The 22886-nt window shown below is 27.6% G+C and overlaps 3 protein-coding genes and 1 long non-coding RNA gene across 16 annotated transcripts; 3 read left to right on the top strand and 1 right to left on the bottom strand.

Moving 5' to 3' along the window:
* The first annotated feature begins 2047 nt into the window (after positions 1 to 2047).
* Positions 2048 to 7817, top strand: LOC105147110 (uncharacterized). 4 transcript variants are annotated; one of them, XM_087409945.1, is made up of 9 exons: positions 2050 to 2849; positions 2968 to 3087; positions 3199 to 3316; positions 3448 to 3715; positions 3845 to 3961; positions 4027 to 4117; positions 4487 to 4620; positions 5889 to 6021; positions 7362 to 7817. In XM_087409945.1, the coding sequence occupies exons 1-9, from the start codon at positions 2706 to 2708 to the stop codon at positions 7416 to 7418; spliced, it is 1182 nt and encodes a 393-aa protein (XP_087266071.1). In that variant the 5' UTR covers positions 2050 to 2705; the 3' UTR covers positions 7419 to 7817. The 4 variants fall into 4 exon arrangements, with proteins under 4 accessions (XP_087266072.1, XP_087266071.1, XP_087266070.1 ...); XM_087409946.1 differs by lacking the exon at positions 7362 to 7817 and having other exon boundaries at positions 2048 to 2849; positions 3625 to 3715; positions 5889 to 7345; XM_087409944.1 differs by lacking the exon at positions 7362 to 7817 and having other exon boundaries at positions 5889 to 7345.
* A 2070-nt stretch (positions 7818 to 9887) lies between these two features.
* On the top strand, positions 9888 to 14622 carry LOC105154685 (uncharacterized). 8 transcript variants are annotated; one of them, XR_015546269.1, is made up of 10 exons: positions 9888 to 10379; positions 10496 to 10615; positions 10735 to 10852; positions 10998 to 11265; positions 11395 to 11511; positions 11575 to 11665; positions 12208 to 12253; positions 12430 to 12562; positions 14159 to 14238; positions 14339 to 14622. XR_015546269.1 is itself a non-coding variant. In XM_087410020.1 (10 exons), exons 1-9 carry the CDS (start codon positions 10239 to 10241, stop codon positions 14213 to 14215), a joined length of 1179 nt encoding a protein of 392 aa, XP_087266146.1. In that variant the 5' UTR covers positions 9888 to 10238; the 3' UTR covers positions 14216 to 14238; positions 14339 to 14622. The 8 variants fall into 8 exon arrangements, 4 of the variants coding, with proteins under 4 accessions (XP_087266146.1, XP_087266147.1, XP_087266149.1 ...); XR_015546268.1 differs by having other exon boundaries at positions 12199 to 12253; XR_015546267.1 differs by having other exon boundaries at positions 12102 to 12235; positions 13682 to 14238.
* LOC147908560 (uncharacterized) lies at positions 14386 to 17318 on the bottom strand. Of its 3 annotated transcripts, none has more exons than XR_015546290.1 (4): positions 17232 to 17318; positions 15385 to 16740; positions 14643 to 15091; positions 14386 to 14555 (listed from the first exon to the last, which is right to left on the bottom strand). It is a non-coding gene; the product is annotated as an uncharacterized LOC147908560 (long non-coding RNA). The 3 variants fall into 3 exon arrangements; XR_015546288.1 differs by having other exon boundaries at positions 16970 to 17273; XR_015546289.1 differs by having other exon boundaries at positions 15041 to 15091; positions 16970 to 17273.
* Positions 17319 to 17448: 130 nt separating this feature from the next.
* On the top strand, positions 17449 to 22528 carry LOC105152962 (uncharacterized). Its single transcript, XM_087409988.1, has 9 exons — positions 17449 to 17753; positions 17873 to 17992; positions 18105 to 18222; positions 18383 to 18650; positions 18763 to 18879; positions 18945 to 19035; positions 19413 to 19546; positions 19730 to 19862; positions 21518 to 22528. The coding sequence occupies exons 1-9, from the start codon at positions 17610 to 17612 to the stop codon at positions 21572 to 21574; spliced, it is 1182 nt and encodes a 393-aa protein (XP_087266114.1). The 5' UTR covers positions 17449 to 17609; the 3' UTR covers positions 21575 to 22528.
* The last annotated feature ends 358 nt before the right edge of the window (positions 22529 to 22886 follow it).

The following is a 22886-nucleotide window of genomic DNA, read 5'->3' as shown; positions in this document are numbered from 1 at the left end:
TAGTATCACCGAAAATATAATATTATAATAACATATATCATAATAAAAATTAAAAAAAGTTTAATTTGAAATCATATCAATTCTTCCGTTGATTTTATACTTACATTAATTTATTGTACATATTTAGAAAAAACAGATCTTCGAGAATTTTCTCACTGAATGAAAGAAACACTAATTTAATATAATATGAGGTAAAAAATGATTTTTTACTGTTTAGAATATTTATGACTCTAAAAACCAGGTTTACTTAAAAATGTTTTCTTTTTGAGAATTATTATTGTACTATTTACAATCAAATATAACTCGTTTAATATTAAAATAAAAATTGTATAAGTAAAATAATTATTTATATATGTTATATGTTGTACTATAAAAGGTCACACAAAAAGTTCCTGGAATTGATTTGTAACACAAAATAATAATTAATTTTACAATACAGAAATAATTAATTTTACTTACATTTATATAAGATTTCTTTTAAAGTTCCCGTTTAAAGTTATGAAGTATTCAGTCGAAGGGGAGGATAAATTATCAAATTATCACTGATTTTCGGAATCAAGTTTCTTTTCTCGTAGAATGAAGATCTGTATTGAGTCTAAATATTTTCATCTCAATCGGATTCTCTTACTCGCTCTTGGCTTATGATCATATTATTTATCAAATCGCGTTTGAATTCGGATAATCTTGTATTTTCGAATTCAAATAAGTTATATTATTTCCTATGTTAATATATTCTATATTATATGCAGGATATTTAATTTTATTATATATACATATATTTCTTAAGAATGTGTGGGTACACGAATTTGAGGATACAATTTTTGATTCGGGAATTCCTGAAATTCTATTCGGAATCCGTTATTCAACTAGGGACAATATTTTTCTGACCGCTCCTACATTTTTAAGTTTAGAAACGTTTTCATACGTATCATGTAATTAAGTGCAAGAATTTATAAAGAAAAAAATCAAATTTATGAAAAATTGTTTTATTTTAATGAAGTGTAACTTTTCAACGACATCTGACATTTTTTGCTTCGTTATTACTTCGGTATTTATTTAGGTATTTACTCCGTATGGCCGCAAATGTTATCAGCATCAGAAAACAATCGTTCGCTTGAGACTTGAGGAATAGCGAGATACTTTCTAGTTACTGCTGCTAATATATCGGGAATCGTATAACGTTATACTTCCACCAATCAATTATTTCAGTTCGCTTAAATACTATATCTTCTGCAAAGTCTAGGCATTTAATTCTTTATATGTAAAGAATGCAAATAAATTTGTTTTTTTTTCCTCTTTGGATCATCCAGAGCATCTTAAAAAAACATCGCTAACTTATATTTCGGTCCAATTATATAAAAAATATAAATAAAAAGAATCATTTCAATAAATGTACACTATTAAAAGCAAAATGTTTAAGTTAAAATTAACATTTAAGTTAAAATTAACAAAAAATGTATGGTGGAAATTCTAAGCATGCAAAAGTATTAAAATTAATTTAACTTTCTGCATGTCTGAAAAGTCCATTATACGTCATTAAAATCAACATTTTAGTAGTTTAATTATGTTTATCCAATAATGTGCGCAATTTGGAAAATGTACTGTTACACCGTTGATGTGTAATAAGTGATATATGGTGATACTGACAGTATCTAATAAATTTAATTCATTTGCAAATGATAAAATATTCCGCTTTAAACTGTCAACAGTTCCGATCTTTGATTTCCTATCGAAAGACGATCTTTGAACCGTGGGTACAATAACCTGGCATTCGTAAATGTTTTGCATTCCATAATAGGTTCAAAACAGGTCTACATAAGGAATATTGCATTCTATATACATACGAACGCACGAATATAAAAGTGGTGTAATAAATAATTTATAATAATATATGTATATATATATATATATATATAAGTAGATATATAAAGCATATATATATTAATATCTATAGATAAATAATATTTATATATATTATATACATATTATATATCATGTATATATAAATTTTATTTATACACATTCATTTTCTCTTTTCTAGTAGTTTGTTACGAAGATAAACTCACTTTCAATGTGTTACACAAATGGTTAGAAATGTGGATTTAATTAATTTTTTCGGATAGAGTATTATCAGAAATTTTTATTTATAACATCACTGTGGATAATTTTATATAAAAATGTTATATATAAAATATAAATAGCTTCAATATAAAAGGTAACATAAAATATTAATAAGCCGTACATTTCAATACTTTATGAATAAACAAATTTTGTTGAGACTTAAGGTTAAATTTAATGACCAACATTACCTCAAAAGATCAAACGTACCATGTGAGTGTACACATTAGAATGAAACGCACATTACAATAAAAAGCGATGAGTGCGCTTGCGCGGCCATCTATCGAGTTTCTCTATGCGAATGTTTTTCCATGGGATATAAACATCTGTTAAATTTCTTTCAATGTAATTAAATCGATCGTTTAATCATGTTTTTCTTATAAAACGGTGAGGAATTCTAAATACTTTAATCTGGTGACATTATTACATTTCGCTTTGCATGCTGACATATTAAGCAATTGAAGTTACAATTTACTAAAAGAGTAAAATTGAAATATTTTCAACCAACTGTTAGATTAATAGAATTGAAAACAGAGAATAGGCAATTTCTTATTTTCACAATTAAATGTACTTCAGAGTTTACAAAGATGATTTGTCTTGAGACGAAACACTTCAGGCTCAATAGATTTCTTTTGCTCGCGATTGGTTTATGGCCTCACCAGAGATCGAAACTTGCTCAAATTCAATTTATCGTACTTTTTACTATTTTAACAACTTTTGTTGTATTTCAGGTGATAATAAGTTTTTCATACGAAACAATAATTAACAGACTAGAATTTGAAACTTATAAATCACACTAAGAAATTATTCATTTAATATGAAATTTTAAACAGAATCACTTATTTACAGTTTACAACGTTTATAACTTCAAAATGCACTGCAGATCTCATTATGAATGTTCTGTCTTCCGCATTTTTCTTTATTTGCTATGCGATTAAATATCATTCGTTTTGGATTAATGCCAATACTGTAAGTCAAATATTTATTATATAGTTTCCAAATATTCGTGATAAATAAATCTTCAAATATGACATTTTTTAAATATTTTATACGAAAAGTGCAATATTATTGATGTAATAGATGAGAGTTTCACTAGAACAACTTCAGCATATTTGTAACGAAATAAAAAATAAAGACGAAATTGCTATTATAGAAAAGTATGGCCGTATAGGAAAACGTCAAACGAGAATAATTACGAGTAAGATAGTGCATATGATTACATTTTAATGAATTATTAATAAGTGTAAAAAATTTATAAAGTTTAAATAAATGTTAATTAAATAAATTCTTATACATATGTATATCGTTTGTTTTCTAATTTAATGTTAGTATTTGCCGCATGTGGCACATCTATTTATTTCTTCCTTCCATTCTGGCCTTGTATATTTGATGTAATTCTGGCTATAAACAATTCCCGATCACGCTCTGCAGCGATTTATACTCTAACAGAATATTTTGTTGATCAAGAAAACTTTTCCTACTTAATTCTTTTGCATACAAACGCAGCCTCGTGTATAGGAGCAACTGCAATGGTAGCAACAGGCACGATGCTGATAGCGTACCTCAAACATATTTGTGGAATGTTTAGTATTGCAAGGTAGAATTCAATATAATCAAGGTAGAATTCAATATAAATTTGTTTTATAAGTAAAATCTATTCTTTGTTTATTGTCAATTAAATCTTAAAAAATTAAGGACTTACAGAAAAATATATGTATTCATATAGTTTCCGTATTAAGAAGGCAATGACAATTAATATGCAACAAGATGTTACTGAAGAAAAAATGGTTATAATTTATAAAGGAATAATCTGTGCGATAGACATTCATCGCAAAGCTACAGAGTCAGTACACATTCTGTAATATCTGTCTGTAACGTGCTCTACTAATTTTTGTTTTATTTCTGAAGGTTTTCTCAAGTCTTTATAAAGAGTTTTGAAGGATCTTTCTTTTGTTTAATAGCGGCTGGTATGGTTTGCTTAACCAGCACTCTTGTTCAAGTAAGTTTTATTTTTTGTTATTAAACGCGCGTATCTTTCCATAAGATACAGAAAGATACAGTTTTCATAATATTAAGATTAAATAAAGAATCTTTAATTAGTACAGTATGAGAAAATAATTTTCTTTAAAAATAAAATCATTGAAAAACTCATGATTATTCTTCGTTTACCTTTTTTTTAATAATCACAAGCTATGCATTACTTGCATACGTATGTCACAAAAATACAGTTTTCTAATATGTGCAATCAATAAAGAAAATAATTTATTATGTAATGCCAGCTGTATAATTTGTCCTAAAGAATTACAGAAAAGTTTCTTGCTTGTAAAAAGTTAAAATACATATATAACATATGTTTTATATTTTTTAGATCATATCATATAATAGCACAGAGCAACTTGTATTACATTTTATATACTTAAGTGTCCTCTACATGTACATGTTTCTGTCCAATTATATCGCACAAGATATTACAGATCACAATGAATACGTATTTGCTACAGTGTAAGAGACATTTGCCGTACCTTCATATTTAAGTAATTGTTTTATAAATACTTGTAACAAAAAGCTGACTTAGGTATTACAAAAGTATACAAAAGTATACAAAAGTATACAAAAATAATACTACAGGGCACGTCACCAAAATCCGAACAAATTTCAATTTAAATTTTCCGCTATATTGTGCTTCCGCCAGAGATTATTGTTGGCGTCCGAGAAAGCCTGATGCTTCTAGTAAACAGCCATATTCTGAAAATGGCTGCGATGTTAGTAAAGTCAAGTGCGGAGTATAATCGAAAAGCCGCGATCATCAGACTTTCACACTGGACGGTCAGCAACAGAAATAATTCGGTTCTTTGAATACCCGAGATCTATCGTTGTGGCAAAATATATGGCTTTAGAATAGTTCAACGGACGTTTGCCAGCGAGAAAGAGTCACTCGAAAGTACGCACTGCGAGGATCGCAGACGTTGAAAAGGCTTAAGCGCTGATTTCGAATGATCCAGGGCAATCGTTACGAAAATTAGCATCGATTGTTGGTGGCGAGCCAACAATACGTCAATCATTGTTTTGCAGATATTTTGTAGATGTTGAATGATATTGCCGAGAAGAATTTTCAATACAAATCGTACACATTAAAGATACGACATATGCTCTCTCTCAGGCTACTAAGACAAGCCGAGTTGTTTGTTGTAATCTGCTATTGTGTTCTTTGAAAAACGAAGCGTCGGGATGATGCAGGTTCTTTTCTGACGAAAAAATTTTTATTGTTGATGCAAAAATCAACTAGAGGAATGAATGATGACTCGCCTACAATCCCGAGGATGTCCCAGTTGTTACCAAAACGAAATTTCCGGCCAATGTTCATGTGCTAGATGTTGTATCCAGTGATATCATGCCACCACATTTTTTTAAAAGAGAGAAAACTATCACAAAAGAAGTGTATTTGCGAGTTCTGATTGATGCAACATTCGGCATGGACAGCGCTACATTACAGAGTGTGTGTGCGAACGCTTCAGAGCGAGAACAGAGGTCGTCATTCCAGCTAATGGGAGATAAATAGAATAATTGTGCTATACAAGGATCCGCCTAGTGCCATGTAAAAATTTTTTGTAACATTTAATTATTCATTAAAAAACATTTTGTTTAAAGAAATTGTTCGAATTTTGGTAACGCTGTGTTCTTGTGAACGGACATACTATAACAATTTATACCAACAAATATTTTTATTTTTTTCATGTTAAGTTTTACATTAATTTATGATTGTTTTATAGATATAACGTAGAATGGTACATGGCTCCGTTACACATACAAAAAATGATGTTATTTCTACTGCAAAAGGGTACAAAGGCTTTTCATTTGATTCTCGGTGGAATATTCATTGCGTCTATGGAAAGTGCTGCTACGGTAAGAGACGAATACAAATCTTTTGTTCCCCGTGAATATTATTGTTTAATCGAAAATAATAACATTCACAGTCATTCAACATTTTAGAATTATTTAGATCAAATAAAATAGCTCTATTAAAAGAAGTTAGGAACAAAATGTAAATTAATTGAATTAAAAAAATAGAATAAAAAACAAAGAAAACTGTTCAATTAGTATTATATATTCAATTGATGTATTGCACTCAAGAATATTATACAATAAATCAACTTTCTTTATTTACAAATATATTAAGGGATTAATCGGAAAAATGAATTTTTTTAAAGTAAATCTCGCTTTGATGCAAATATAGAAATCTATGGGAAACCGTGCTTCATGTGGAAAGTTGTAAATCTCTGAACGATGAAAGGGAGACTATTTGATTATTAATAAACATTAATATATCGTTGCAGAAGTTAGTAAAATATAAGCAAATGTAGATTGAAATGTAGAGCATGTACATCAAGAAGATGGGGCAGCACATGTTTTCATAGCAGTTTTTTCCGCAAATGTGACAGACTTCGATATAGTCGTTAACTTAACGCTTAATATCTCGTTTCGCAGAGAAGTTCCACACTTTCTTATTTTATGCAAAAAACGCGTAAAATGAATTAATTTCATCGAAATCGGAAGTGCGATAATTCTTCTGAATAATTACAAAAATCAGTAAATGTATTAAAACTTTATTCTACGTAGTCCTTATATTCTTCCGAGTTTTTGCATTATAGGCCTTTTCATAATTCTTCGCGACCGATGCTATAATCAAACGTAACATAAAAATGCGTACGAGCCGCGAGGAGATAATGAGAGCTAGCGTCGTTTATGAAAATCGTACCGGTACAATATAAAGATCAGTGACAAAAACGATTTATCCAACTCTCTCTATTTTTATAAATTTGCAATAGCAACATAACAAATATTTTGCTAATTATATGAGATACTCGAAAAGAATTTAAATGTCAACTATCACCTATAGTACCTAAGATTCATTTATCATCTTGTACTGGTAGCACTATAATAAAATGTAAAGACTTAAATCAGACACAAACAAAATCAATTTTGAATGTCACTCGTAAATACGGCTAAAAGACAAAACAAAAATGGCAGTCCTTGGCAAGCCATGTTGCTAGCGTTACATCAGCGTCATTACTTTTAAAAAAAATGTTTCATCTAAAAAATACAATGGAGATACGATTTAACCAATGATACGACTTATCCAACTCCATCTTATATTGTTAATCCATTATTTTAACGGACATTCTTCACACAGCTTCAATATAGCTTCTTACAGATTGAAACAAAACAAGTTATTTTCATTACAGTTGATGGGTACTTCAATATCTTACTTCACTGTTCTCTATTCTACAAGTACAAAATAATAATTGCAAAATAATTAAGACAAGTATTTATAAAAGTGAAAGAGATATGAGAAAGTAAGAGAGAGAGAAACAAAAAAGAAGAAAAATATAAACTATTATAATTTGACCAAAATCGTTTAGCGATTCGGGTTTAAGTGTCGCTTCCTGTAAGTATCGTTTCAATTCGAAAAAAGGTGAAAATTATTAAACAAAACAATCGTACATATTATAAAATATTTAGAATTATAAAAAATATAGAATTTAGAATTGATTATATTAATAAGTCACAACATTGCAATGTATGTGTCAAAAAGGGTCGTGCCGCGCACCTGCGAAGTCTATTATCGCGCGATTCCCTCGAATAAAGTATGTATTTTTTTATGTAAAATAAATATATGTTGCATTACTGCTATAATCAAATCGATTGCTTAACACATTTTCCAAAAAAGTGAATTACCATCATGTGTTTTTTTTTATCCGACAATAATATTTCCTTCTACATTGCATTTAATTTAAATTATTAGGCAATTCAGCTTAAAATTTAAATAAAAAAGTATTTCATTATATTTCGAGGACGATAATATTTTTAACTATAATTAAATAATTCAATGATTCGCCTAATAAAAAAAAATATTAAATTCCAATTTGTAGCGATTCGATCATACTATACAAGTAGATCAATTCTCGTTCGAATTCGAATAATCTTGTACTTTGTAATTCAAATAAATTATATTATTTTCCATGTTAATAAATATTGCATTATAAGCAGGATATTTAATTGTTTTATATATACATATATTTAGTAAGAATGTGTGGGTATCCGAATTTCAGAATAAAATTTTTGATTCTGGAATTGCCGAAACTCTATTCGGAATACTATTATATATACCCGATACTCAAATCGGGACAATATTTTTCTGAACGATCCTAAATTTTTAAGTTTAGAAACGTTCCCATAAATATCATGTAATAAAATGCAAGTATTCATAAAGAAAAAAACAATTTGTAAAAAATTGTTTTATCTTAAATTGGAGTATTGATAGTATAACTTTTCGACAATTTCTGATATTAATCTTTTACTTTGTTATTACTTCGGTATTTACTTTCGGTTATGTTATCAGCGTTATCATTGGAAAACAATCGTTCGCTTAAAATTTGAGTTACAGGAATAGCAAGATACAATCTAGTTAATGCTTTTAATATCAGAAATCATATAATATAACGTTATACTTTCACCAATCAATTATTTCGGTTCTAGATACTATATCTTCTGCAAGTGTTCTGCAAAACATTTAATTTTTATATATAAAGAAAATAAATTTGTTTTTTTTTCCTATTTAGATCATGCAAAGCCTCGTGAATAAAGATCCCTAATTTATTATTTATTAATTTCGGCTCAATGTATAAAAAATAAAAATAAAAATAATCATTTCAATAAATGTACACTATTAAAAGCAAAATGTTTAAGTTAAAATTAACAAAGATGTATGGTGAAATTTCTAAGGCATGCAAAAGTATTAAAATTATTATAATATAATTTAACTTTCTGCATGTCTGAAAAAAGTCCACTATACGTCATTAAAATCAACATTTTATTTTTAGTTTAATTGTGTTTAGTCAAGCATACGCAGTAGTTTAATTATGTTTAGTCAATAGTATACGCAATTTGGAAAATGTACCGTTATACCGTTGTCATATAATAAGTGTTATATGGTGATACTGATAGTATTTAATAAATTTATTTCATTTTCAAATGATAAAATATTCTGCTTTAAACTGTCAACAGTTCCGATATTTAATTTACCGTTGAAAGACGATTTTTGAACCATGGGTATAATAACCTGGCGGACATCAATGTTTTGCATTCCATAATAGGTTCAAAACAGAACTACAAAAAAAATATTGCACGCTATACACACACATACACACATGCACACGCGAGCGCGCATATCAAAGAGATGTTAGAAATAATATATATATATATATATATATACAAACATATACAAACATATATATACACATATATATAACACATATATATATATATACATAAATTTATATGTATATAAAAATAATATACATATTTTACGTATATATATAATATATTGTAATATGTATATATAAATTTTGTACATATATACATACTTTATATATATATATATATACACATACATTTACTCTTTTTGGTTTAATACGAAGATAAACTCACTTTCAATGTGTTTGTTACATAAACTATCAGAAATATGAATTTAATTATTTTTTTCCGATAAAGAGTTATTAGAAACCTTTACTTATAATCACTGTGGAAAATGTTATATAAAAATATATGTAAAATATAAATACTTTCAATATAAAGTGTTACATAAACATTAAATATTAATAAAGTAGAAATTTCAATACTTTAAGAATAAACACATTTTGTTGATACTTAAGACTAAATTTAATAATCAACACTACATTAAAAGATTAAATGTACATTGTGAGTGCATGCACTAGAATGAAACGCATATTACAATAAAAAGCGATGATTGCGCTTGCGCGGCTATCTATCGACTTTCCCTATGCGAATGTTTTTCCTTAGGATATAAACATCTATTAAATTTCCCTCAATTAAATCGATCGTTTAATCACGTTTTTCTTATAAAAAAGTGATGAATTCTAAGTACTTTAAGCTCGTGACATTATTGCATTTCGCTTTACGTATTAAGCAATTGAAGTTACAATTTACAAAAAGAGAAAAATAGAAACAATTGCAACCAACTGTTAGATTAATAGAATCGGAAAAAAAGAATAGGTAATTCCAAATTTTTCACGGTTAAATGTACTTCAGTGTTTACAAAGATGATATTCATTGAGAAACATTTCAGGTTGAATAGACTTCTGTTGCTCACGATAGGTATATGGCCTCACCAGAGATCGAAACGTGCTCAAATTCAATTTATCGTACTTTTTACAATTTTAACAACTTTTATTGTATTTCAGGTAGTAATAAGTCATTTTTCATGCCAAACAATAATTAACAGAATTCAAAACTTATTAATCACATCATGGAATTTCTCTTTTATTATGAAATTTTTAACAGAATTATTTATTTGCAGTTTACAACGTTTTTAACTTCAAAAAACACTGCAGATCTCATTATCAATGTTCTGTCTTCCGCATTTTCCTTTATTTGCTATGCGATTAAATATCATTCGTTTTGGATTAATGCCAATACTGTAAGTCAAATATTTATTATACAGTTTCCAGACAAATATTCGTGATAAATAAATCTTCAAATTTGACATTTTTTAAATATTTTATACGAAAACTGCATACAATATTACTGATAAAATAGATCAGAGTTTCATTAGATCAACTTCAGCAAGTTTGTAACGAAATAAAAAATAAAAACGAAATTGCTATCATAGAAAAGTATGGCCGTATAGGAAAACATCAAACGAGAATAATTACGAGTAAGATAATATATATATATATCCTTTCGTTTTAATTAAGTATTAATAAAAATAAAAACATTTATATAACTTAAATAAATTTTACTTACATAAATTCTTGTTTCTTATACATATGTATATCATTCACTTTCTAATTTAATGTTAGTTTTTGCCGCATGTTGCATATCTACTTACTTCTTCGTGCCAATGGGGCTTCATATATCTGATGTAATTCTGGTAATAAACAATTCCCGATCACGCTCTGCATCGATTCATATTGCAACAGAATATTTTGTTGATCAAGAAAAATTTTCCTACTTAATTCTTTTGCATACAAACGCAGCCTTGTGCATAGGGGCAATTGCAATGACAGCAACAGGCACGATGCTGATAGCATACCTCAAACATATTTGTGGAATGTTTAGCATTGCAAGGTAGAATTCAATACAATCATTTGTTTTATAAGTGAAATCTATTCTTTGTTTATTTTCAATCAGATTTAAAAAAAATTAAGAACTTACAGTAAAAAATATGTTCATATATTATCAAATATATTCATATAGTTTCCGTATTAAGAAGACGATGGCAATTAATATGCAACAAGATGTTAATGAAGAAAAAATGGTTATAATTTATAACCGAATAATTTGTGCGATAGACATTCATCGCAAAGCTACAGAGTCAGTACACATCCTGGAATATCTGTATAACGTGCTGTACTAATTTTTGTTTTATTTCTCAAGGTTTTCTCAAGTTTTTATAAGGAGTTTTGAAAGATCTTTCTTCTGTTTAATAGCGGCTGGTATGGTTTGCGTAACTAGCAGTCTTGTTCAAGTAAGTTTTATTTTATGTTATTAAACGTATCATTCCATGAAAGATATAGTTTTTATAATATTAAATTTAAATAAAGAATTTTAAATTAGAGCAGTATGGAAAAAAAATTTTCTTTAAAAATAAAATCATTCAAGAAATCATCATTATTCTTCGTTTAACTTTTTTTTATAATCATAAACTATATATACATTATTATATATATATATATATATATATACATTATTCGCATACGTATGTTATAAAAATAATACAGGTTTACAATATGCGAAACCCAAAAGAAATTAATTAATTATTTTATAATGCAAGCTGTATAATTGTTCCTAAGGAATAGATTACAGAAAAATTACAAAATTTCTTGCTTGTAAGAAGCTAAAATACATAACATATATATATATAATAATAATAAAATATATAACATATGTATCATATTTTATAGATCATATCATATAATAGCACAGAGCAACTTGTATTAGGACTTATAAACATAAGTGTCCTCTATGTATACATGTTTTTGTCTAATTATATCGCACAAGATATTACAGATCACAATGAATACGTATTTGCTACAGTGTAAGAGACATTTGCATCGTACGTTCATACTTAAGAAATTGTTTTACAATGTTCTTGTAACAAAATGCTGAGTTAACATAAGTATTCGAAAATAATACTATTCTTCAACGAATATACTATAACAAACATTTTTATTTTTTCATGTTATGTTTTCATGTTATGTTTCATGTTATTAATTTACCATTGATTTGTAGATATGATGTTGAATGGTATGTCGCTCCATTACACATACAAAAAATGATGTTATTTCTACTGCAAAAAGGTACAAAAGCTTTTCGTTTGGTTCTCGGCGGAATATTCATTGCGTCTATGGAAAGTGCTGCTACGGTAAGAGATATATACAAACCTTTTCTTCCCCGCGAATATTAATATTTAATCAAAAATAGTATTATAACATTCACAGTCATTCAATATTTTGACTATTTTAGAAAATTATTTAGATAATCAACCAAGGTACCTCTATTAAAATAAGTAGAAAATAAAATTTAAATTAGCTGAGTTAAAAAAATAGAATAAAGAAAACGAAAACTATTAAATTGATACTATATATTGATTTGGTGTGTTGCACTCTAGAATATTATACAATAAATCAATTTTCGTTATTTGAAAATATATTGATGGATTAATCCGAAAAAATGAATAATTTAAATATGTAGGAAGAAATCGCCTATATCACATCCATTAAGGTTTAAACAAAATTGTAACAAAAGCACCGAAGGGATCACAACATTTGTGTAACTACATTAAACTTTGATTCATTGAAAATAAAATGATACTTTTACGAAAATAAGTATTACATTCTTGTTCCAATCATAAATTTAAGAAAATATAATTTCGATATGATTTGGAGACCGGATCGTTAAATTGTACCACTGGGTTTCTAAATTATACCGCGTGCCAGAGGACGGAAGAAGAGAATGGACGGAACCCTCCGCAATCGTTAATACATATATGCACGAAAGATTTCTGCTTTCCTCCTCCTCGTAAAGGCAAAGTGAATTTTTTTTAAATTAAATTTCGCTTTGCGTGCAAACTTAGAAACCTATATAGAACTGCGCTTCATGTGGAAAGTTTTAAACTCCTGAACAATGAGAGAGAAATTTTAATCTTAATAAATAAACGTTAATATATCGCTGTAAGAGTCAGAAAACTGTATGCACATGTAGTGTAGAGCATGTTGAACATGAAGATGTACTCTGCAGCTGTGACAAATTTCCTAACTTCGATATAGTCGTAAACATTAACACTTAATATCTCATTTCGCAAGGCAGTCCCGTACTTTTTTCTGTCAGATTCTTTTATTTTATGTAAAAACGAGTCAAATGTGCTAATTTCATCGAAATCGGAAATGCGGTAATTCTCCTGGATAATTACCAATATCAATTTATATATTAAAACCTTATTCTTCTCAGTCCTTATATTCTTCAGAGTCTTTTTGCGTTATAGGTCTTTTAATTCTTCACGACCGATGCTAATCAAACGTAATCTCACAATGCGTACGAGCCGTGAGGAGATAATGAGAGCTCGCGTCGCTTGTGAAAATCGTACCGGTACAATATAAAGACCAGTGACAAGAATATATTCAACTCACTCTATTTTTACAAATTTGCAATAGCAACAAAACTAACAAATTTTGCTAATTTTATGAGATACTCGAATAGAATTTAAATATCAATTACCACCTATAGTACACTAAGATTCATTCACCATCTTGCACTGATAGCACTTTAAAAAAATTGTAAAAACTTAAACCAAACAAAAAATGTTTAGTTTAGAAAATACAATGGAGATACAACTTAACCAATGATACGGCTTATCCAACTCCACCCTATATTGTCAATCCATTATTTTAACAGACATTCTCCACACAGCTTCAATATAGCTTCTTACAGATTAAAACAAAAGAAGTTATTTTCATTACAGTTGATGGGTACTTCAGTATCTTACTTCACTGTTCTCTATTCTACAAGTACAAAATAATAATTGCAAAATAATTAAGACAGGTATGTATAAAAGTGAAAAAGATATGAAAAAGTAAGAGAGAGAGAGAGAGAGAAACAAAAAAGAAGAAAAATGTAAACTAATTTGACTAAAATCATTTAGACCTCAATTTTAGGTGTTGCTTGCTGTAAGTAAAGTTTCAATTCGAAAAAAAAGTAAAAATTATTATTTAAACAAAAAATCGTACATATTATAAAGTATTTATATAAAAAAATACAGAATTTAAAATTGACATTATATTACCAAGTCACAACATTGAAATGTATGTGTCAGGAAAGGTCGTGCCGCGCACCTGCGAAGTCTATTATCGCACGATTCCCTTGAATAAAGTATGTATTTCGTTATGGAAAATAAATATCTGTTGCATGATTGCTGTAATAATCAAATCAGTAGCTTAACCATACACCTTTTCCAGAAAAGTAAATCCATCATGTGTTTTTTTATCCGACAATAATATTTCCTCTACATTATATTTAAATTATAATAGGCAATTCAGCTTAAAATTTACATAAAAATATATATCATTGTATATCAAGCACGGTAATATCTTTAACTATAATTAAATAATTCAATGATTCGCATAATAAACAAAATATTAAGTTCCAATTTGTAGCGATTTGAATAATGCAACGAGATGTATCAGAAAAGACAATAGATTTTTCATATTACTGTAATCTTTTTATTTATAACAATTCAATGTTAGTATCATCGAAGATATAATATTATAATAACATATATCATAATAAAAATTAAAAAAAGTTTAATTTGAAATCATATCAATTCTTCCGTTGATTTTATACTTACATTAATTTATTGTACATATTTAGAAAAAGCAGATCTTCGAGAATTTTCTCACTGAATGAAAGAAACGCTAATTTTAATATAATACGAAATAAAAAATGATTTTTTATTGTTTAGAATATATATGACTCTAAGAACCAGGTTTACTTAAAAATGTTTTCTTTTGGTGTCTTATTATTGTACTATTTACAATCAAATATAATTCGTTTAGTATTAAAATAAAAATTGTATGAGTAAAATAATTATTTATATATGTTGTATGTTGTACTACAAAAAGTTCCTGGAATTAATTTGTAACACAAAATAATAATTAATTTTACAATACAGAAATAATTAATTTTACTTACATTTATATAAGATTTCTTTTAAAGTAGTTTAACGTTATGAAGTTTTCAGTCGAAGGGCAGGATAAATTATCAAATTATCACTGATTTTCGCAATCAAGTTTCGTTCCTCATAGAATGAAGGTTTGTATCGAGTCAAAATATTTTCATCTCAATCGGATTCTCTTACTCGCTCTTGGCTTATGATCATATTATCGATCATATCCCGTTCGAATTGGGATAACCTTTTATTTTCGAATAAGTTATATAATTTCCTATGTTAATATATTCTATATTATATGCAGGATATTTAATTGTATTATATATACATATATTTCTTAAGAATGTGTGGATACACCATAAAATTTTTGATTCGGGGATTCCTGAATTTCTATTCGGAATCCGATGTTCTCGATGAACTCGGGACAATATTTTTCTGATCACTCCTACATTTTTAAGTTTAGAAACGTTTCCATATGTAATTAATGTTTTATGTAATTAAATGCAAGAATTTATAAAGAAAAAAATCAATTTATGAAAAATTGTTCTATTTTAAAATGAAGTGTAGAAAGTATAAATTTTCAACGATATCTGACATTTTTTGCTTCGTTATTACTGCGGTATTTACTTCGATATTTACTCCGTATGGCCGAAAATGTTACGAGCATCAGAAAACAATCGTTCGTTCGAGACTTGAGGAATAGCGAGATATTTTCTAGTTACTGCTGCTAATATATATCGGGAATCGTATAACGTTTTACTTCCACCAATCAATTATTTCGGTTCGCTTAGATGCTATATGTTCTGTAAAGTCTAGATATTTAATTTTTTATACGTAAAGAATGCAAATAAATTTGTTTCTTTTTTCTCTTTGGATCATCCAAAGCCTCTTAAAAAAACATCGCTAACTTATATTTCGGTCCACTTACATAAAAAATATAAATAAAAAAAATCATTTCAATAAGTGTAAACTATTAAAAGGAAAATGTTTAAGTTAAAATTAACATTTAAGTTAAAATTAACAAAAAATGTATGGTGGAATTTCTAAGCAAAAGTACTAAAATTAATATAACATTCTTTCTGCATGTCTGAAAAGTCCATTACGTCATTAAAATCATCATTGTAGTTTTAATGGTTTAATTATTTTATTCAACAATGTGCGCAATTTGGAAAATGTACTGATACACCGTTGATATGTAATAAGTGATGTATGGTGATACTGACATTATCTAATAAATTTAATTAATTTTCAAATGAAAAAATATTCCGCTTTAACAGTCAACAGTCCCGATCTTTGATTCCCCATCGAAAGACGATCTTTGGGTACAATAACCCGGCACTCAACAATGTTTTGCATTCCATAATAGGTTCAAAACAGATCTATAAAAGGAATATTGCATTCTATACACAAGAAAGCACGAATATAAAAGGGGTGTAATAAATAATTTATAATAATAAATATATATAATGATCATATATATATTAATATGTATATATAAATAATATATATGTATATACACACACACATATATATATATATATATATATATATATACATATAATACATATACCATACATTGTCTGTTTTCTAGTTTGGAAATAAACTCACTTTCAATGTGTTACACAAACTGTTAGAAATGTGAATATAATTAATTTTTTCGGATAGAGTATTATCAGGAACTTTTTTATTTATAACACCACTATGAATGATGTTATATAAAAATGTTATATATAAAATATAAATAGCTTCAATATAAAGGGTAACATAATATTAATAAGGCGTAGATATCAATACTTTAAGAATAAACAATTTTTGTTGAGACATAAGGTGAAATTTAATGACCAACACTATCTTAAAAGATCAAACGTACCTTGTGAGTGTACGCACTAGAATGAAACGCATATTACAATAAAAAGCGATGAATGCGCCTGCGCGGCAATCTATCAAGTTTACCTATGCGAATGTTTTTCCATGGGATATAAACATTTGTTAAATTTCTTTCAATGTAATTATATCGATCATTCAATCATGTTTTTCTTATAAAACGGTGAGGAATTCTAAGTACTTTAATCTCGTGACATTATTGCATTTCGCTCTGCATTCTGGCATATTAAGCAATTAAAGTAACAATTTACTAAAAGAGAAAAATTGAAATATTTTCAACCAACTGTTAGTTTAATACAATCGGAAAAAGAGAATAGGCAATTTCCTATTTTTCACAGTTAAATGTACTTCAGAGTTTACAAAGATGATTTGTCTTAAGACGAAACACTTCAGACTCAATAGATTTCTTTTGCTCGCGATTGGTTTATGGCCTCACCAGAGATCGAAACTTGCTCAAATTCAATTTATCGTACTTTTTATTATTTTAACAACTTTTATTGTATTTCAGGTGATAATAAGTGATTTTTCACGAAACAATAATTAACAGACTAGAATATGAAAGTTACAAATCACACAAAGGAATTATTCATTTAATATGAAATTTTAAACAGAATCACTTATTTACAGTTTACAACGTTTATAACTTCAAAATGCACTGCAGATCTCATTATAAATGTTATGTCTTCCGCATTTTTCTATATTTGCTATGCGATTAAATATCATTCGTTTTGGATTAACGCCAGTACTGTAAGTCAAATATTTATTACACAGTTTCCAGACAAATATTCGTGATAAATAAATCTTCAAATTTGACATTTTTTAAATATTTTACACGAAAACAATATTATTGATGTAATAGATCAGAGTTTCACTAGATCAACTTCAACATGTTTGTAACGAAATAAAAAATAAAAACGAAATTGCTATTATAGAAAAGTATGGCCGTATAGGAAAACGTCAAACGAGAATAATTACGAGTAAGATAGTGCATATATGCTTATCATTTTAATGAATTATTAATAAGAGTAAAAAATTTATAAAGTTAAATTAAATAAATACATTAAATAAATTTTACTTAAATAAATTCTTGTTTCTTATACATATATATATATCATTTACTTTCTAATTTAATGTTAGTTCTTGCTGCATGTTACATATCTATTTATCTGTTCCTGCCAATCTGGCCTCGTATATTTGATGTAATTTTGGCTATAAACAATTCTCGATCACGCTCTGCTGCGATTCATATTGCAACAGAATATTTTGTTGATCAAGAAAACTTTTCCTACTTAATTCTATTGCATACAAACGCAGCCTTGTGCATAGGGGCAACTGCATTGACAGCAACAGGCACGATGCTGATTGCATACTTCAAACATATTTGTGGAATGTTTAGCATTGCAAGGTAGAATTCAATATGATCATTTGTTTTATAAAATGAAATCTATTCTTTGTTCATTTTCAATCAGATCTAAAAAAAATTAAGAACTTACAGTAAAAAATATGTATTCACATAGTTTCCGTATTAAGAAGGCAATGGCGATTAATATGCAACAAGATGTTACTGAAGAAAAAATGGTTATAATTTATAAAGGAATAATCTGTGCGATAGACATTCATCGCAAAGCTACAGAGTCAGTACACATTCTGTAATATCTGTCTGTAACGTGCTCTACTAATATTTGTTTTATTTCTGAAGGTTTTCTCAAGTCTTTATAAAGAGTTTTGAAGGATCTTTCTTTTGTTTAATAGCGGCTGGTATGGTTTGCTTAACCAGCACTCTTGTTCAAGTAAGTTTTATTTTTTGTTATTAAACGTATCATTCCATGAAAGATACAGTTTTTATAATATTAAATTTAAATAAAGAATCTTAAATTAGAGCAGTATGGAAAAATAATTTTCTTTAAAAATATAATCATTCAAGAAATCATCATTATTCTTCATTTAACTTTTTTTTATAATCATAAACTATATATATATCCATTATTCGCATACGTATGTTATAAAAATGATACAGTTACCTAATATGCGAAATCCATAAAGAAAATAATTTATGATTTGTAATGCAAGTTGTATAATTTTTCCTAAGGAATTATAGAAAAATTTCAAAATTTCTTGCTTGTAAAAAGCTAAAATACACATATAACATACGTATCATATTTTTTAGGTCATATCATATAATAACACAGAGCAACTTGTATTAGGACTTGTACAGATAAGTGTCCTCTATGTATACATGTTTTTGTCTAATTATACCGCACAAGATATTACAGATCACAATGAATACGTATTTATTACAGTGTAAGAGACATTTGTACGTTCATATTTAAGAAATTGTTTTACAATATTCTTGTAACAAAATGCTGAGTTAACATCAGTAATCAAAAATAATACTATTCTTGAACAAATATCCTATAACAAATATTTTTATTTCTTCAGGTTATGTTTTCATGTTATGTTTATTAATTTATTATTGATTTATAGATATGATGTTGTATGGTATGTGGTTCCGTTACGCATACAGAAAATGATGTTATTTCTACTGCAAAAGGGTACAAAAGCTTTTCATTTGATTCTCGGTGGAATATTCATTGCGTCTATGGAAAGTGCTGCTATGGTAAGAGACGGTATATAAACCTTTTGTTCCCCGCGAATATTATTGTTTAATCGAAAATAATAACATTCACAGTCATTTAATATTGTGACTACTTTAGAATTATTTAGATAATCAACTAAAGTAACTCTATTAAAATAAGTTGAGAATGAAATGTAAATTAGCAGAGCTGAAAGAAATAGAATAATGAACAGCGAAAACTGTTAAATTGATATTATATATTCATTTGGTGTGCTGCACGCAAGAATATTATATAATAAATATTCCCCATTTTTAAATATATTGATGGATAATCTGAAAAAACGGATAATTTAAATAAGCAGGGGGAAGTCGCCTATATGACATTTCTTAACGTTTAAAATTATAACAAAAGCCGAAGGGAGCAGAACATTTGTGTAATTAAACTTTGGTTCATTAGAAATAAAATGATACTTTTATGAAATAATTAAATTTTTATTTAAATCATAAATTTTTAAAAAAAGTTTATCTTTCGATACAATTTGGAAACCGGATCATGACATTGTATCACTTTCTAAATCATACCGCGTGCCCGGTGACGGAGGAAGAGAATAGACGGAACCCTCCGCAATCGTTAATATATGTTCGAAAGATTCCTGCTTTCGTCCTCCCTCGTAAAGTCAAAGTGAATTTTTTTTAAATTAAATCTCGCTTTGCGTGCAAATCTATGAACCGCGCTTCACCTCTGAATAATGAAAGGGAAATTTTAATATTAATAAACAAATGTAATATATCGCTGTAAGAGTCAGAAAAACGTATGCACATGTTGATGTATATCATGAAGATGTATTCCGCAGCTGTAACAGATTTCTTAATTTCAATATAGCCAAGTGTTAACTTTAAAGCTTAATATCTCGTTTCGCAGGACAGTCCCCACTTTTTTCTGTCAGATTTTTTTATTTTATGTAAAAGCGCGTCAAATGAGCTAATTTCATCCAAATCGGAAGTGCGGTAATTCTTCTGGATAATTACCAATATCAATTTATATATTAAAACTTCATTTTTCTCAGTCCTTATATTCTTCAGAGTCTGTATGCTATAGATAATTTAATAATAATTCTTCGCGACCGATGCTAATCAAACGTAACCTAATAATGCGTACGAGCCGCGATAATAAGAATTTGCGTCGCTTGTGAAAATCGTATTGGTACAATATAAAGACCAGCGACAAGAACGATTTATCTAATTCCATCTATTTTGACAAATTTGCATTAACAACGTAACTAACAAATATTATGCTAATTTTATGAGATATTCGAAAAGAATTTAAATATCAATTGTCACCCTGTAGTACACTAAGATTCATTTATCACCTTGTATTGATAGCACTTTAATAAATTGTACAAAGACTTAAATCAGACACCAAACAAAATCACTTTTGAATGTCACTCGTAAACAGACGGCTCAAAGACAAAACAAAAATGGCAGTTCTTGTTACTAGCCATGTTACTAGCGTCATATTAGTGTCATTACTCTTAAAAAAAAATGTTTCGTTTAGAAAATACAATGGAGATACGATTTAACCAATGATACGATTTATCCAACTCCATCCTATATTGTCAATCTATTATTTTAACAGACATTCTCCACGCAATATAGTCTCTTAAAGATTCAAACAAAACAAGCTATTTTCATTACAGTTGATGGGTACTTCAATATCTTACTTCACTGTTCTCTATTCTACAAGTACAAAATAATAATTGCAAAATAATTAAGACAGGTATGTATAAAAGTGAAAAAGTTATAAAAAAGTAAGAGAGAGAGAGAAACAAAAAAGAAGAAAAATGTAAACTAATTTTCTTAAATCAAAATCATTTAGCACTCGGTTTTAAGCGTCGCTTCCTGTAAGTATTGTTTCAATTTAAAAAAACGTAAAAATTATTAAACAGAAAAACCGTATATATTATAAAATATTTATATAAAAAAATGTAGAATTTAAAATTGACATTACATTAATAAATCACAACATTGAAATGTATGTGTTAGGAAGGTCGTGCCACGCACCTGCGAAGTCTATTAACGCACGATTCCTTCGAATAAAGTATGTATTTCTTTATGCAAAATAAATATACATTGCATTATTGCTATAATCAAATCGATCATACACCATTAACCATATATCTTTTCCAGATAAGCGAATTACGATCATGTGTTTTTTTATCCGACAATAATATTTCCTTCTACATTGTATTTAAATTAAAATAGGCAATTCAGTTTAAAATTTAAATAAAAAAATATTTCATTGTATTTCGAAGACGATAATATTTTTAATTATAATTAAATAATTCAATGACTCGCCTCATAAACAAAATATTAAGTTCCAATTTGAAGCGATTTGATCATATTATCGATCAACTCTCGTTCGAATTCGGATCTTGTACTTTATAATTCAAATAAGTTATATTATTTTCCATGTTAATATATTCTGTATTATAAACAGGATATTTGTTTTACATATATTTATTAAATTGAGAATGTGTGGATATCCGAATTTCAAGATAAAATTTTTTATTCGGGAATTCCCGAAACTCTATTCGGAACCCGATATTCAAATAGGGACAATATTTTTTTGACCGATCCTAAATTTTTAAGTTTAGAAACGTTTCCATATATATCATGTAAATAAATGCAAGTATTCATAAAGAAAAAAATTAATTTATAAAAAATTGTTTTATTTTAAGTTGAAGTATAGATAATATAATTTTTCGACAATTTCTGATATTAATCTTTTACTTCGTTATTACTTTCGGTAATTATATCAGCATCGGAAAACAATCGTTCGCTTGAGACTTGAGTTGCAGGAATAGCAATCAGTCAATCAGTTACTATTGCTATAATATCGGAAATCATATAATATAACATTATACTTACACCAAATAAAATATTTTTCGTTTAGATACTATATCTTCTTCAATGTCTTTAATTCTTTATATAAAGAAAGCAAATAAATTTGTTTCTTTTTCCTCTTTGGATCATGCAGAGTGAATAAACATCGCTAACTCATATTTC

This window comes from Acromyrmex echinatior, chromosome 9 (genome assembly GCF_024713525.1).
Source record: "Acromyrmex echinatior isolate Ae372 chromosome 9, ASM2471352v2, whole genome shotgun sequence".
NCBI classification, from domain to species: domain Eukaryota; kingdom Metazoa; phylum Arthropoda; class Insecta; order Hymenoptera; family Formicidae; genus Acromyrmex; species Acromyrmex echinatior.
Note: the sequence above shows the minus strand (reverse complement) of the source record. Positions and strands in the feature narration are given on the sequence as shown.